We start from the raw sequence: 16,950 nt of genomic DNA on the forward strand, positions 1-16,950 counted from the left end.
AAACATATCTCAATAAACTTAAAAAAACTCCAGTCATATAAAACACATTTTCTGACTAGAAAGGATTAAATTAGAAATCAGTAACACAAAGATACTTGAAAAATCTCCAAGTAGTTGGACCTAAACAGTAATCCATGAGTCTAAAGAGAAATCAAAAAGGAAAAAAAGGAAGTATTTAAAATTGAGTGAAACTTAGAACACACCATGTCAAAATGTGTGGGATGCAGCTAACACAGTGCTTAGAAGGGAATACACTACACTAAGTTATAAAATTTCGAAAGCTCCCAGTGACTTCAAATTAACACAATTAACACAATTTCCACCTTAACAAATTTCCACATTAGCATTAGCATGTAAATAATAAAAAGAAATCAATGAAATAGGAAGCAAAAACAGGTCAATAAAACTAATAAATCTTCAGACTGACTACTGAAAAAAGAAAATACACAAGTTACCAATATCTGGAATAGCAGAGGTGACATCACCACAAATTCTACAGTTATGAAATGGTTACGAGAATGTTGTGGACTTCATGGAAATGATTTGAGAACTTAGATGAAATGGGAAATTTTCTTGGAATGATCAAAAGTTTTCTCAAGAACAATCTGAACAGGTCTTTTTAACAAAAAAAAAAAAAAAAAAAAAAAAAAAAAAAAAAAAAAAGGGAGGGGCGCCTGGGTGGCTCAGTGGTGAAGCGTCCGACTTCAGTTCAGATCGTGATCTCACGGTCTGTGAGTTCAAGCCCCGCATCGGGCTCTGTGCTGACAGCTCAGAGCCTGGAGCCTGCTTCAGATTCTGTGTCTCCCTCTCTCTCTGCCCCTCCCCCACTCACACTGTCTCTATAAGAAAAATGAATAAACTTTAAAAAAAAAAAAAAAAAGGAATTTGTAGTTTAAGCTTTCCAAATATTTTCAGGTATCTTACGGTTGTTGCTAGTTTAGTTCTGCCATAGTCAGGGAATACAATTTATACAACCAGTTGTTTAAAACTTAAGATTTGTTTTATGGTTTTGGTAAAATGCTTCATGTGTACTTGAATGTATTCTCTTATGTTTTATAAATGTCAACTAGTTAATTTGGTCAATTTTGTTGTTCAGGGGTTCTATATACTACTTGTTCTATTAATAGCAGAGAGACAATGGTGAAATCTCCAGTAATAGTGGATTGAGCCATTTACCCTTTCTGTTCTTTTTTCATTTGTGTAATTTCTACCTCTGTAGTTTGATACATGTACAATTAGGACTGTTATGTTTACCTGGAAATTGATCCTTTTTATGTCTCTTTATCCCTGATTACATTTGTTGTTCTAATGTCTGCTTCATCTGACACTAATATCGTGATTCCAACTTTCATCAGTGTTTGCGTGTTCTATCTTTTCCCCCACTTTTAATTATGTATGCCTGTATATTTAAAGTTTCTGCTAGCATATGCTGGGTCCTGCTTTTCAATTCAGTTGTTTTGCCATCTCTTAACTGGTGTGTTTAGACCATTTGCATTTGCTGTAATTTAAGAAATATATTTGGATTAAAAACCTAACTTCAAGGTTCACTTATTGTTTCCTTGGCTGTGTCAAGCATACTTAAGTATACTGATGAACCTGTTGAAAAGTGTTCATCTGTGTTCATTTCTATTATTTCCATGATTCATATAGTTCCACCTCTGCTCAAATGACCCATGTAGTTTGGCTGCTGTGCATCTTTTTGGTTACAGCCTTGAACATATTATAGTTGTTTAAAATTTTGTCAGTCCAACAGCTGTCACTTTGAGGAGTGCTTTGTCACTTGGTGGGGATGGAAAGTGTAGATTATTCTTGTTTTGCATGCTTTGTAATTCTCCCCCCATCCCCGACCCCAAAAGCTAGGAATCATGTGTAGAACCAACACAGGTAAATAGATTTCTGGAAATGGTCATGTCATTCCTTCTGTTAAGCCTTGGATGGGGTGGGGGGAGGGAAGAATTCATTAATACAGACAAGAACTGGACTAGGTTTAAGTCTGGTTGCTGCTGTGGTTACCCTGAGTTCACCAGAGTCTTCAAACATCACTAGTGATTCCTTAGCCTATTTTCCCAAGGGTTTTATCTCAATGTCTGAGTCACCTTCAGATTTAAGTGTTCCCTGAAAACTATGGCTCAGAAAATCCAGTTATACTGAAACATTTTCATTCATTTATTCACTCAAGATCTCACTAGTACTTACCACTTCAATGTGCCAGTCACTATACTAAATACTGGAATTTGCCACTCCTCTAATACTCTACAACCTCCTGCCACTATCTTGTGCATGTGTACTTTCTCTCTTTGCCTTCAATAGCCTTCCAACTCTTAAGTGCCTAGTCAGCCTGAGTCCTGTTCTTCCTTTAATATGGTCACTATCTCCAAGTAATCCCTGTTCCCATGTCCTCCACTCACAGTGGAGTTCACCATCTTCTTCTTGGTTATTATCTGTGTCTTTTATATATGTTTGCACATTTTAATATTATGTATTCCCTAGAAAACTCTAAACGTCTGCAGGCAAGTACAATGTCTTATTAGTTTATATTATATATAGTAGGTTTGTGACCATTGATTTGGAACCAATCTCTATGGCAGGTTGGCAAAGAAATTAACAAAGCCAGGGGTGTGGAAGGGGAGGAAGAATAGACCTGCCTCTCCATGAGCATTCTGTTAATTTGCTCACCCATTTGCTCCAAATGTTGGAGATATTTTATGTTTTTACAGTACTATGACAAGTGTAAATGAAAAGTTAACTGTTCTATTATCCTATATGCATGCTTACCCTTCACAAATCTGGATGTTATTTTCTCAGTTGTGGTCAAAGTTAGAATGGCGTAACTCTCATGGTTATTACATTTCGCAGTTATCTTAGCAAGATATGGGTGTTTACAAACATGGTTTTTGCAGAATACTCCAACCGTATATAACCCAATAACAAAAAGAACTCTGATTTTATTTCTTACATACTTTGTACAAGCGGGAAACAGGGACTGAAAGCTGTTACATATGGTGATTAGCTGACAGGAAAAGAGACTGGTACATAAATCCAGAGTTTCCTCCCATGTATTAGTCAGCTTGGGCTGCCATAACAAAATACCATATCCTGGGTGACTTAAACAAAAGAAACTTATTCTTCAGTTCTGGAGATCAGGGTGCCACATGGTTGGATGGTAGGGAGAGCTAGCTTCCTGGCTTGCAGACAGCCACCTTCTTGTAGTATCTTCTCATGGCTTAGAGCAAGCTCTCTGGCATCCTTTCTTTTAAAGACACTAATCCTATCATGATGTACCCTCATAAACTCATCTATCCCTAATTATCTCCCAAAGGTCCCTATCTTTAGAGGTTAGGGGTTTGACATATAAATTCTGAGAGGACACATTTAGGGAATGGCATCTCATTCTCCACCAGTCACTTATTGCACACCACTGTTCTTACATGAAAATACCACTGTTTATTCATATAAATATAAACAAATTTCTTTTCAAATAAAACAGTAACAAATAATTTCTCCCTGCTCTTAAGTTCCCATTCTTCAGTATATCCTGGCTTCTTTTTTCCCATTAGCCTGTCTCAGGCTTGTTAAGATTTTTCATACCATGAAGATTATGTATCTTCATATTCATGGAGACAGTATGATAGTAACTCTACTGATTCACACACATTATGAGTGTTATCTTTATCCACTTGAAGATTCACTCTACTTTTTTCTCACCCACAATTTTCTGTCAGCTGAAAGTAGTACCCTCGTTTGCCCAGGAAATCTCTTATACATGATAGTCTAGTTCTAAGGGACAAACTTAAAACTCTTTCTTCATGTGACCTTAAATAAGGCTCAAAGCCCCATCTATAAATATGGGCTTTGTGGTTCCACTTTGTTGTATGTCACTAATGAAACAGCTTTCTAAATTACACTGCAAATAAAACATCAGTGTCTTATGGAATGAAGAGTGGTCTTCATTAAAAATGATCCAGTCATCTGAACTTGCTGCTTTGAAATTAAGACCTATGGTAACATCACTGCTTCGGTTGATTACAAACTGTCTGGTCAAAGTCACCCTAATGACTTTTGCTCTTTGGCTTTCAAAATGGGACACATCACCAAGATGGTCCCATTTTTACAAAATTTATGTTATAGACAAAGGCATTTTTCCCATGCCTTGGTCTCTGCTACTTTTATAGCCTCATTCTACGCTTTCACATATTTAAAACAAACTTAGGCTTTTTCCTCAGAATGTGTATTCTGATGTCGAATCAGAGATGAACTCCGACTATATGCCTTCCCACATTTACTACATTCATATGGTTTCTCTGAAGAATGACTTCTCTGATGCCGAATAAGATCTGAGCCACTACTAAATGCCTTCCCACATTCATTACATTCATAGGGTTTCTCTCCAGTATGACTTCTTTCATGTAGAATAAGGGATGTGCGTTGACTAAAGGCCTTCCCACATGTTTTGCACGTATATGGTTTTTCTCCAGTGTGAATTCTTTCATGTTGAGCAAGGTGTGCACTCTGACTGAAGGCTTTCCCACACTGATCACATTCATAGGGTCTATCTTCAGTATGAATTCTCTTATGCCGAGTAAGAGATATTCGATGACTGAAGGCTTTTCCACATTCCTCACATTGATAGGGCTTTTCTCCAGTATGAATTCTCTGATGTTCAATAAGAAATGACTGACGACCAAAAACTTTACTACATTTATTGCATTTGAAAGGCTTCTCTTCAGAATGAATGTTCTGATGTATTTTAAGGTTGGCAGTTCCAGAAAACATCTTCCCACATTCCTTACATTCAAACAGTTTCTTTTTCCTTGTATGAACTTTCTGATGTTGAATAAGGGATGAATGCCGATTACAGACCTTTTCACATTTACTGCATCTGTAGAGTTTCTCTCCATTATGAATTCTTAGATGTAGAATAAGGGTTGAAAGGCGCCTGAAGACCTTGTCACATTTATCACATTTGTAGGGTTTCTTTGATGTGTGAATTCTCTGATGAAGCAAAATGGATGAAATCCTATTAAAGGATTTTCCACATTCTCTGCATTTATAAGGATTCTCTAAATGGTGACTTTTCTGCAGTGGACTCTGACTTAAGGTCTTCTCACTTTCATAGGTTTTCTCTCCAGTGTGAATTCTTTTATGTATAACAAGGGCTGATTTGTTTTTGAAGCCTCTCCCACATTTATTGCATTTATGTAATTTCTTTTTGCTGTGAATCTTCTTATGAAGTAAAAGGGATGACTTTCGAATGAAGTCTTTCCCACACTTTCCACACTGGTGGATATTCTCAACAAAGTGAATTTTCTGGCCCACAGTGAGAGTTGGGTACTGACTCAAGGCCTTCCCACAGTGAAAGGTTTCTTTTCCATTATGAACTTTCCCATGTAGAATAAGAGATGTTCTTTGAATGAAGTTTTCTCCACACTTATCACATTCATGGCTTTTCCTTCCATTGTGAATTTTCTGATGAAGAATGAGGGATGAGATCTGTCTGAAAGCTTTTCTACAATTACTGCATTCATAAGGCTTCTCTCTAGTATGAGATTTCTGATGAAGTTTAAGAGATAAACTTTGACCAAAGGTTTTCCCACAGTCATTACATTTTAAAGATTTCTTTCCTGAATGTACTTTCTTGGGTTTTACTAGGACTGAACTTTTCTTGCAGCCTTTCTTTCCTATGGCAACTTTTTGTGATGCAGAAACTGGTTTCTGATAGCTGCTTTGCCCAGATTTGTTGCACAGAGATGTTGGTAACTTCTTGGTCTCATATTTAGACCTTGAGTCTGAAAGACACCAAGAAATTCAATATTTGTTTTCCTATGCTGGAAAAATGAAGTTTCTGTGCAGTTATTATCAATGATAATTACAATATCAATCATCATCAAACATAATAATAATGATGATAACCAGAAGAAAAACTTTGTGGTATCTTACTGTAATTTTAACATGCCAAAAGGCTTTATAGAAATATTTAGTAATTAAAAATCAGGAAAGCTTGTGATTTGAAATTAATAAATCAAAGTTTTATTTGTAGGATAAATTCATACCACATACCATATTAAACTCCATAGGTTATTCATTAGATGAATGTACTTTTATTACATGAAAGGTCCAAAAAAGGCAGAAGGTAAACTACAAACAGAAGGTAAATTAGTAGTTGCCTGGGGCTGGAGGTGGGACTAGGGTTTAATTGTAAATGGACATGAAGAATTTTATTAGGGTGATAAAAATATTCTAAAACTGGATTATGGTGATGGCTACACAAGTTGTCAACTTTATTAAAAACCACTGAATTATACACTTAAGTGAATTTTACAATATGTACATTACATCCCAATGAAATTGTAAATTTTTAAAATGTATTCTTAAGATCCAATCTTAAAAAAACAAACAAACAAAACACTGGAATTCTGGTTTGCGGTTCTTCATGTAAGAAGCTTGGAAAGCACAACTTTATCCTAACAAGTAAAAAGCTAAACAGATGTTAAAACCAACAACTCTTCTTGGATCCATAAGACAGGGGAGAGTACAAACGGCTGCCTCCAATTTCAGTGGCCTCTAGCCATCCTGTCCCTCCTAAAGGGATAGGGTTTTGGTCGGGGGGGCACTGAGAAACTGAAGACATTCACATTCCAGAGGCAAAGGCTCCCTAAAAGACACACCTCACCCATCACACATCACTAAAGGGCTGTTTACAATAGTTCCTTTTACCTGGTACATCACCGCTGGCAAGTAAAAAAAAATTACAAGGCATACCAAAAGGCAAATAACACAATTTGAAGAGAAAGAGCAAGCATCAAAATCAGACTGATATGGCAGGGATGCTAGAATTCTCAGACCAGAAATTTAAAATTGATTAATATGTTAAGGGCTCTAATGATAAAGTATACAGCGTATTAGAACAGATGGGCAATGTAAGCAGAGAGATGGAAATTCTCAGAACCAAAACAAAATGTTTGAGATCAAAAACACTTTAACAGAAATAAAGAATGACTTGGACAGAATTCGACACAGCTGAAGAAAGATTCTGAGAGCTAAAGGATTTATTCTATTGGTAAATTAGAATTCTTAAAAATCAGGGGCTCCCGGGTGGCTCAGACCCTTCATTTTGGCTCATGTTATGATCTCACAGTTTGTGAGTCTAAGCCCTGTGTCAGGCTCTACACTGATGGTGTGGAGCCTGCTTGGGATCCTCCCTCTCCCTCTCTGCCCCTACCCTGCTCATGCTCACGTGCTTTCTTGCTCTCTAAATAAAAATAAACTTAAAAAAAAAAAAAAAAAAAAAAAAGAACCCTTAAAACTTGGAAAGCACAGTAAATAAAAACTGAAAAAAAGAGAACAGAATATCCAAAGACCGTGGGACAACTACAAAAAAGTGACAAACGTATTATGAGACTACTAGGAGAAAGAAGAAAGAAAAGAAGAGCAATGAAGAAACAATAAGTGAAGGAAAAAAAAAAAAAAGAAAAAAACCTTTATTTTTCTTATCATTTTCATTTTAAAGTTTGAGAGACAGAGAATCTCAAGCAGGTTCCGTGCTGTCAGCCTAGAGCTCGACGTGGGGCTTGATCTCACAAATTGTGAGATCATGATCTGAGCTGGAACCAAGAGTCAGACACCCAACAACTGAGCCACCCAGGCACCCCTATTTTTCTTATTCTTAACTGACCTAACAGTAATAGTTTATTCAAAATAATAGCATCAATGTATTCAATAATGTTTGGTCATCTTTTCATCTTATGTATGTACATGTAATATATACATGCTTATCATATTTATATATAAATGAAATGAATGATAACAATGATACAGGTGATGGGAGGAAGAAATTAGCATTATTTTGTTATTATAAGGCACAGTCCCATGAAGTGATATACTGGTACCTGAAAGTGGACTTGGATAAAGGTATACTGTAAACTCTAAGGCAACCACTTAAAAAACAAAAAAGTATAATTGATAACACTGGAATCATATGAAATGCTCGTTTAAAAACACAATAGGCAGAGGGGCGCCTGGCTGACTCAGTTGGTGGAGCATGCAACTCTTGATCTCAGGGTTTGAGTTCAAGCCCCACACTGGGTGTAGAGCCTACTTAAAAATACATAAACAAAAAACAAAATAAAACCACAACAAGCAGAAAAAGAGAAAACAAAAGCAGGAATAAAGACAATAAAAAATGCTTATTATGTATAGAAGTAGATATCAATCCAACTATATGAGTAATCACTTTGAATGTCAACAGTATAATTACTGTAACAATTAAAAGAGACTGTCAGGGTGAATTAAAAAACATGGCCCAATTGTGTGTTGTCTGTAAAAAACCCACTTTAGATATAGATTAGACATAGATTAAAAGTAAATGAATGGATGGATAAAGAAGATGTGGTATATATACACAACACAGTATCACTCAGCAATCAAAATGAATGAAATCTTGCCATTTGCAACTATGTGGATGGAACTAGAGGGTATTATGCTAAGTGAAATTAGAGAAAGACAAATATCATACGAGTTCACTCATATGTGGCATTTAAGATACTAAACAGATGAACATAAGGAAAGGGTAGCAAAAATACTATAAAAACAGGGAGGGGGACAAAACATAAGAGACTCCTAAATGTAGAGAACAGAGGGTTGCTGAAGGGGTTGTGGGAGGGGGGATGGACTAAATGGGTAAGGGGCATTAAGGAATCTACTCCTGAAATCATTGTGGCACCATGTGCTAACTTGGATGTAAATTAAACAGTACATTAATAAATTTTTTAAAAAGTAAATGAATGGAGAGAAATATACCATGCCAACACTAATCAAAAGAAAGCAGGAGTAGCTATATTAATTCTAGACAGAGCAGACTTAAAAGCATGGAAAGTTATCATGGATAAAGAGGGGCATTACATAATGAAAGAATCAATTCTTCAGAAAACATAACAATTCTTAATGTGTATATGCCTAACAACAGAGCATCAAACTACAATCAACAAAAACTGTAAAACTGCAAGGAGAAATATATGAATCCACTATCATAGTTATTAAAACACTTCAACATCCTTCCCTCATAAATGAACAGATTGAGCAAGCAGAAAATTCAGGGGAACTCAACCACACCATTTTCAATTGAATATAACTGGCATCTACAGACCACTTCATCCAATGACAGTAGTAGTCACATTGTCCCCAAGCTTACACAGAATATTCCCCAAGACAGACAACATTCTAGGCCTTAAAACACACCTTAACAACGAATAGAAATCACACAGTGCTCTCAGACCACAATGAAATTAAACTAGAAATCAGTAACAGAAAGATCAGTGGAAAATCCCTAAATACTTGGAGGTTAAATAATACATTTTCAACAACACATGAGGGGCATGTGGGTGACTCAGTCAGTTAAGAATCAAACTCTTGATTTTGGCTCAGGTCATTATCTCATGGTTTGTGAGATAGAGCCCTGCATGAGGCTCTGTGCTGACAAAGCAGAGCCTGCTTGGGAATCCCTCTCCCCCCACTCTCTGCACCTTCCCTGTTCATGCACCTGCACTATCAAATTAAAAAAACAAAAAAAACAAACAAAAAAAAAACTCTCAAAAGAAATTTTTAAATATTCTGAACTAAATGAAAACAGAAACACAACTTACCAGAATTTGTGGGATGCAATGAAACTAGTGTTTATCCTAGGGAAATTTATAGCACTATATAGCACATTAGAAAAGAACAAAGATCTAAAATGAGGGGCACCTGGGTGACTCAGTCCATTGAGCATCCAAATCTTGATTTCAGTTCAGGTCATGATCTCACAGTTCGTGGGATCACGCCCTGCATCAGGCTGTGCGTGGACGGTGTGGAGCCTGCTTGGATTCTCTCTCTGCCCCTCCCCTGCTGGCGCACACTCGGTCTCTCAAAAAAATAAACTTAAAAAATAAATACATAATATCAGTAATCTAAGTTTCCTTCTCAGGAAAACATTAAAAGAGCAAATCAAATCCAAAATAAGCAGAAGAGGGGCACCTGGGTAGCTCAAGTTGGTTGAGCGTCCGACTTTGGCTCAGGTCATGATCTTACGGTTAATGAGTTTGAGCCCCAAATTGGGCTCACTACTGTCAGTGCGGCGCTCACTTTGGATCCTCTATCCCTCCCCTGCTCTCTCTCTCAAAAACAAACATTAAAATAAGCAGAAAAAAGTAAGAATTACAGCAAAACTCACTGAAATTGAAAACAAGAAATCAATAGAAAAATACAATGAAACTAAAACCTGGTTTTTTGAAAATCACTAAAATTGATAAGGTTCTAGCTAGGCCAAGAAATAGAGAAAACACAAACTACTAATATCAGAAATGAAAGACACGACAGAAATACACATTTCATGAAAATTAAAAGAATAATAAAGGAAAACTATGAACAACTTCTATGCCCTTAAATTTGATAACCTAGATGAAAGAGACCATTTTGTTGAAAGGAACAGTATTCCAAAAGTCACACAAGAAATCAGAAAATGTGAATAGGCCTCTATCTATTCAAGAAATTGAATAGATAGTTGGTTAAGCATCCAACTCGGGCTTGGCTCAGGTCACGATCTCATGGGAGTTCAAGCCCTGAATCAGGCTCTGTGCTGACAGGCTCTCTCTCAGCCTCCTGCTCTTTCTCTCCCTCAAAATAAACTTAAAAAAAAAAAAAAAAAAAGAACCAATAACCTTCCAAAACAGAAAGCACCAGGCCCAGATGCATCTGCTGATGAATTCTAACAAATATTTAAAAGAACTCATACCAATTCTCCATCATCTCTTTCAGAGGACAGAAGCAAAAATAATACTTGATAACTCATTATATGAGGCTACTTTTACCTTAATACCAAAATCAGACAAAGGCAACACAAGAAAAGGAAACTACAGATGAGTACCTCTGATGCATATTAATGCAAAAATTCTAAACAAAATACTAGCAAACTGAACTTAACAGCACATTAAAAAGATCACACACACGAGCAAGTGGGATTTACACCTGGAAAGCAAGGACAGTTCAATATGGGAAAATCAATCACTGTTATACATCACATTAACAAAATAAAGGACAAAAGCCAAATGATGATCAATTGATACAGAAAAAACTTTTGACGAAATTCAAAACCCTTTCATGATAAAAACACTCAACAATCTACAAATAGAAAGAAACTACCTCAACATAATAAAATCCATAATTGAAAAACCCACAGCAAATATCACAGTAAACATGGAAAGACTAAAACCCTTTCCTAAGATCAGAAACAAGGCAAGAATGCTCACTCTCACCACTGCTATTCAACATAGTACCAGAAGTTGTAGCCAGAGCAGTGGGGTTGTTTTTTTAAAATTTTTTAAACGTTTATTTATTTTTGAGACAGAATGCAAGCAGGGGAAGGGCAGAGAGAGGAAGACACAGAATCCGAAGCAGGCTTCGGGCTCTGTGCTGACAGGGGTCAAACTCATGAACCGTGAGGTCATGACTTGAGCCAAAGTCAGACACCTAACCAACTGAGCCACCCAGGTGCCTCAAAAACCAGAGCAGTTTTTTAAAAAAAGAAATAAAAAGCATTAAAAAAAGGAAAAGAAGTGACATTCTGCCTGTTCACAGATGACATGATCTTCTTTGTAGAGAAGCCTAAACATTCCACACAGACATACAAAATGTTTGAACCAATAAACAAATCCAAGCAAATAAAACAGCAGGATACAAAATTAAGACTCAAATCAGTTGTGTTTCTATACACTAACAATGACCACTCAGAAAGGGAAACAAGAAATACAATCCCATTTACTATAGCATCAAAAAGGATAAAATATTCAGGAATAAATTTAACTTAAGCAATTTGTACATGGAAAACTACAGAGCACTGCTAAAAGTCATCAAAGGTACAAATAAATGGAAAGCTATCCTGTGCATGTGGACTGGAAGACTTAATATTCCACCCAAAGCAATCTACAGATTCAATGCAATTCCTATCAAAATCCCAATGACATTTTTTACAGAAATAGAAAAAAAATTTCTAAAATTCATATACAATGTCACGGGACCCCAAATAGCCAATCTTGAAAAAAAGAAACAAAGTTAGATGCCTCACACTTTCTGATTTCAAAACATACTAAAAAAGCAGGGCCTGTGGCGCCTGGGTGGCTCAGCTGGCTGAGCATCTAACTCTTGATTTCGCTGCACTTATAATCCCAGGGTCATGGGGTCGAGGGTCCTATCAGGCTCTGTACTGAGTGTGGAGCCTGTCTGGGATTCTCTGTCTCTCTCCCTCTGCCCCTCTCCCCAGCTCATGTGCTCTCCCTAAAAGAAAACAAATAAATAATTAAAAAAATCCTTCAAAACACACTACAAATCAACAGTAATTAAGATGATATGGTAGTGGATAAAAGATAGATATAAAGACTAACAGAACAGAACAAAAAGTCAAGAAATATACACTTGCATATCTGGTCAAATGATTTTCAATAAGGAGGCCAATACCACTCAAGAGGAAAGGGCAGTCTCTTTCACAATCAGGGCTGGGAAAACTGGGTATCTACATGTGAAAGAATGATCTTGGACCCTTCCTTACACTTTATATATAAAGGTGTAAGTGGCTCAAGGGGTTGAGTGACAGACTTGATTTCAGCTCAGGCCATGATCCCAGGGTTATGGGATCAAGCCCTGCATCAGGCTCTGCACTGAGCATGGTGGAGCATGTTTAAGATTCTCTCTCCCTCTGCCCCTCTCTTCTGCTCACTCTCTTTCTCTCTCCCAAAAAAACCCTACAAAACCCAAGTAACAACAACACAGAAACTTCAAGGGGGGGGGGGGGGCACCTGAGTGGCTCAGTTGATTGGCATCCCACTCTAGATTTCGGCTTGGATCATGATCTCACTGTTTGTGGGTTCGAGCCCCACTTGGGCTCTGTCCTGACCGCGGGGAGCCTACCTGGGATTCCTTCTCTCTCACTCTTCCAAAAGCAAAAATTTTAACTCAAAATAGATTAAAGACCTAAACGTAAAATCTAAAACTACTGAACTCTTGGGGTGCCTGGTGGCTCAGTCGGTTGAGTGTCTGACTTCGGCTCAGGTCATGATCTCGCGATTTATGAGTTCAAGCCCTGCATCAGGCTCTGTGCTGACAGCTCAGAGCCTGGAACCTGCTTCAGATTCTGTCTCCCTCTCTCTGCTCCTCCCCTGATTGCTCTCTCTCTCTCTCTCGTTCTCAAAAATAATAAACATTAAAAATAAATAAATAAATAAATAAATAAATAAATAAATAAAACTACTGAACTCTTAGAAGAAAACATTGGGGAAAAAGATTCAGACATTAGATTTGGCATTGATTTCTGAGATATGACACCAAAAAACACAAGCAACAAAATAAAAAAATAGGACTACATCTGCATGTCAAAAGGAACAATCAAGAGAGTGAAAAGGCAATCTATGAAATAAGAGAAAATAATTGCAAATCATCCATCAGATAAGGGGCTAATACACAGAATAAAGAACTACAACTCAACAACAGATGACAACCCTATTTTAACAAACAAGCAAAAGACCTGAATAGACACTTATACACATGGCCAATACACCCATGAAAAGATGCTCAACATCACTAATCATTAGAGAAATGCAAATCAAACCCACAGTATCACCTCACACCTGTAAGGATGGCCACTATCAAAAAAACAAAAAATAACAAGTGTTGACAAAAAACTGGAACCCTTGTATACTATTGGTGGAAATGACAAATGGTGCAGCCACTATGGAAAACAGTACGGAGGTTCCCCAGAAAATAAAAAATAAAATTATCATATGATCCAGCAATCCTACCTCTGGGTACATATCCAAAAAAACTGAAATCAGGATCTTAAATACATATCTGTACTCCCATGTTCATTGCAGTATTATTTACAGTAGCCAAAAGCAGAACAACCCAATTATCCATTGATAAATGGATACAAAGAATGTGATAAATATAATGAAGTATTATGCAGCCTTAAAAAAGAAATATCCTGTCACTTGTAAGCTACAACATGGATGAACCTCAAGGACATTATGCTCAGCAAAAAAAAAAACAAAACAAACAAAAACCAAAAAAAAAAAACAGTTATAAAAGATCAAATACTGTATGATTCCATTCATACAAAGTATCCATGGTAATCAAAATCAGAGAAATATAAAGAAAGGTGACTACTGAAGGCTGGGTGGAGGGGTGGAGGGAAATTAGTGTTTAGTGAGTATAGTTTCAGAAGTTATTAGAAGATGAAAAAGTTCTTGATACCTGTTGCACAACAATGTGAATACACTTAACTGTACATTAAAAATGGTTAAAATGAACTCAATATTATGAATTTTTTTACAACCAAAAAATTCTTATAAAACTGTTTAAGTAAGTAAAAATAACCTGATAAAAAAAGAATCTATCAGAAAAGAGAATGAGCTCTTGGAAAGTAGTCAAAGTGAACAGTTGTGGGAAAAAAAATTTTTTTAAAAGAATGAAGGAACGATGTGAGCTTGAACATTATCATTAGAAATACTATCATGAGAGAAGGTGGAATATGCTTTCTCTGAAGGGAAATGCTGAGGCAGGGAAGGCTGGGATGAGGGCATTAAGAACTGAGCTTCTGAGACCAGAAACTGGGGTTCAAACCTAGCTCTAATGCCACTTCCTAGCTAGCTGGGTTACCGTAAGCAAGTCACTGAACTCCTCTGATCTTCAGTTTCCTCATATATAGACCAGAAATAATACCTACCTTAGAGGACTGGGAGGAACCTATACTTAAAGTATGCCTGTTACCTACTAAAGGTTTATTAAATGTTGGTTATTCTCCTTCTAGAGCTTGCACAAAAGAGACTGGAATTTTCTTCTCAGGCCTGGGGCCTTTAAGGTAAGGAAACTGGGAGCTCTCAAATATCAAGAGGTTGCCCCCTCAAAATGCAGGGTGCTCTTACACACAATGGCAATGTACAGGCTTTGGTTCTGTCACTCACCCAAGCCCCGGCGTTTTCTCACTGGCTCCACCATCCAAGGTGCTTTCCCTTTCTCCAATAAGGTGATCACATTTGGTCTCCGAAAGGAAAGTCCTGCATTTGGGAAAAACATCAGAACTGAGCAGGATGTGGATGCCACAGATGCCAGGGCCAAGCCCCATGTCAATGGGAACGGGGGTTTATGACCACAAAGGGTACACAGAAGACGTAAAGGGCAGGCGGAAAAGGAGGATGAAAGTTCAGTTACAGTGAGAGGTGGTGCTCATTTCTAACTCTACAAAGCCAACTATGGTCTTGAAAAGTCAGGCCAGAAACTCCTGAGTCTATTGCCTTTAGCTCCCACTCCCACCTTCTTTGATCTGTTTTGGGTCGAGGGGCTGGGGCTCTGCAATCCACACTTCTTCATCAGCAGCTCCCTATCAGCATCCACCAGCAACCAACCAGCAACCACCACCAGGGGCTCTGCTGGTTTTCATTCTTCTTTTTCCTGCACTCTCAGAACAAGCCTCAGCCTGACTCTTCATGACTGTAACAGACTAGTCAGCATACCTCTCTCGTCCTTCAGAAGTGTGAGTCCCTTCAAGTCCTAAAAACCCCAAACTCTCCCCTTTGTATGCCTAGCCCAAGGACGGTGGTGGCTGCAACCTACAGTTATCATCTATGAATCAGCTGTGTCCACTAGTTACCTTTTAACAGTACCTGCTGATTCCTTTTATTAAATTCTCTCAAAAATTTTGAGGGTGCCCTCAAAAGGTTACATATATAGTTACCATATGATAGCAATTCCACTCCTAGGTATATACCCTGAAGAAATGAAAATACATGCCCACAAAAATATTCATACACGAATGTTCACAGCAGCACATTCATAATAGCTCCAGTTAAAAACTGCCCAAAGGCCCATCAACTGATGAATGGATAAATAAAATGTAGAATATTATTGGCCATAAAAAGAAGGGGGCACTGATACATGCTACAATGCAGATGAACCTCAAAAACATTACGTTAAGTGAAAGAAGTCAGGCACAAAAGTACCACATACCTATGATTCCATTTCTATGAAAAGCCAAGAATAGGCAAATTCATAGAGACAGAAAGTGGATTCGTGTTTGCCTAATCTAAAGGAATTAGTGGGCAAGGAGAAATGAAGAGTGGTTGCTAATGGGTCTGGGATTTCTTTTGGGGTAATAAAAATGTTCTAAAACTGACTGTGGTGATGGATGTACAATTCTATAAATACATTTAAAACCACTGAATTCTATACATTGTATATATATGTGAATTACACATCAACACAGCTGTTAAACAATAAAACAAAACTGTAGTGGCTTCTGTTTTCCTGACTAGACTAATTTATGTCCCACAATAGGCTGGTTGTGGATTATGGTGGTGGGGGGCGGGGGCAGGCCTTACCGAGTGAGACCAGATTCTGGTAGTTTTCCAACATGACGTCTTCATACAGATCCTTCTGGATGGGGCTCAGCCACTCCCACTCTTCCTGGGAGAAATAGATGGCCAAATCCCCAAATGTCACTGGCACCTGAAACAGAAAATCACATGTCCTTTCATCATGGGCTTATGCTTCCACATGGCTAGAGACAACAAGGAACTTGTTCCTAAAAGGGGACATAAATGGTGCCAGGAATCTTTTCAGGAAACATTTCTGGTTCTGAGGCCAAGAGGGGCAGGTATATTAAATAAAATAAATACAACACAATATGATATGATTTAGCTATTATCAAAGACTGTGTCGGAGCGCCTGGGTGGCTCAGTTGAGCATCCAACTTCAGCTCAGGTCATGATCTCATGGTTCGTGGGATTCAGCCTATGTCAGGTGGTGTTGACAGCCCATAGCCTGGAGCCTGCTTCAGATTCTGTGTCTCCCTCTCTCTCTGCCCCTCCCCTGCTCTCACTCTCAAAAATAAGTAAACATTAAAAAAAAAAAAAAAAAGACTGTATCACAGGGGCA

The 16,950-nt window shown here is 37.6% G+C and overlaps 1 protein-coding gene across 6 annotated transcripts in view; it reads right to left on the bottom strand.

Moving 5' to 3' along the window:
• Window positions 1-16,950, bottom strand: part of LOC122207622 (zinc finger protein 582) — a 122,306-nt gene that overhangs the window by 59,765 nt on the left and 45,591 nt on the right. For 5 of the 6 annotated variants that reach the window (XM_042917710.1, XM_042917702.1, XM_042917706.1 and 2 more), the window contains exons 3-4: window positions 16,395-16,521; window positions 14,982-15,074 (exon numbers count right to left, since the gene is read on the bottom strand). In XM_042917710.1, the coding sequence (XP_042773644.1) occupies window positions 14,982-15,074; window positions 16,395-16,521 (220 nt within the window). Of the gene's footprint in view, window positions 1-2,925; window positions 5,787-14,981; window positions 15,075-16,394; window positions 16,522-16,950 lie in introns of those variants that run through there. The other variant, XM_042917703.1, reaches the window with a different exon arrangement.

This window comes from Panthera leo, chromosome E2 (genome assembly GCF_018350215.1).
Source record: "Panthera leo isolate Ple1 chromosome E2, P.leo_Ple1_pat1.1, whole genome shotgun sequence".
NCBI classification, from domain to species: Eukaryota; Metazoa; Chordata; class Mammalia; order Carnivora; family Felidae; genus Panthera; species Panthera leo.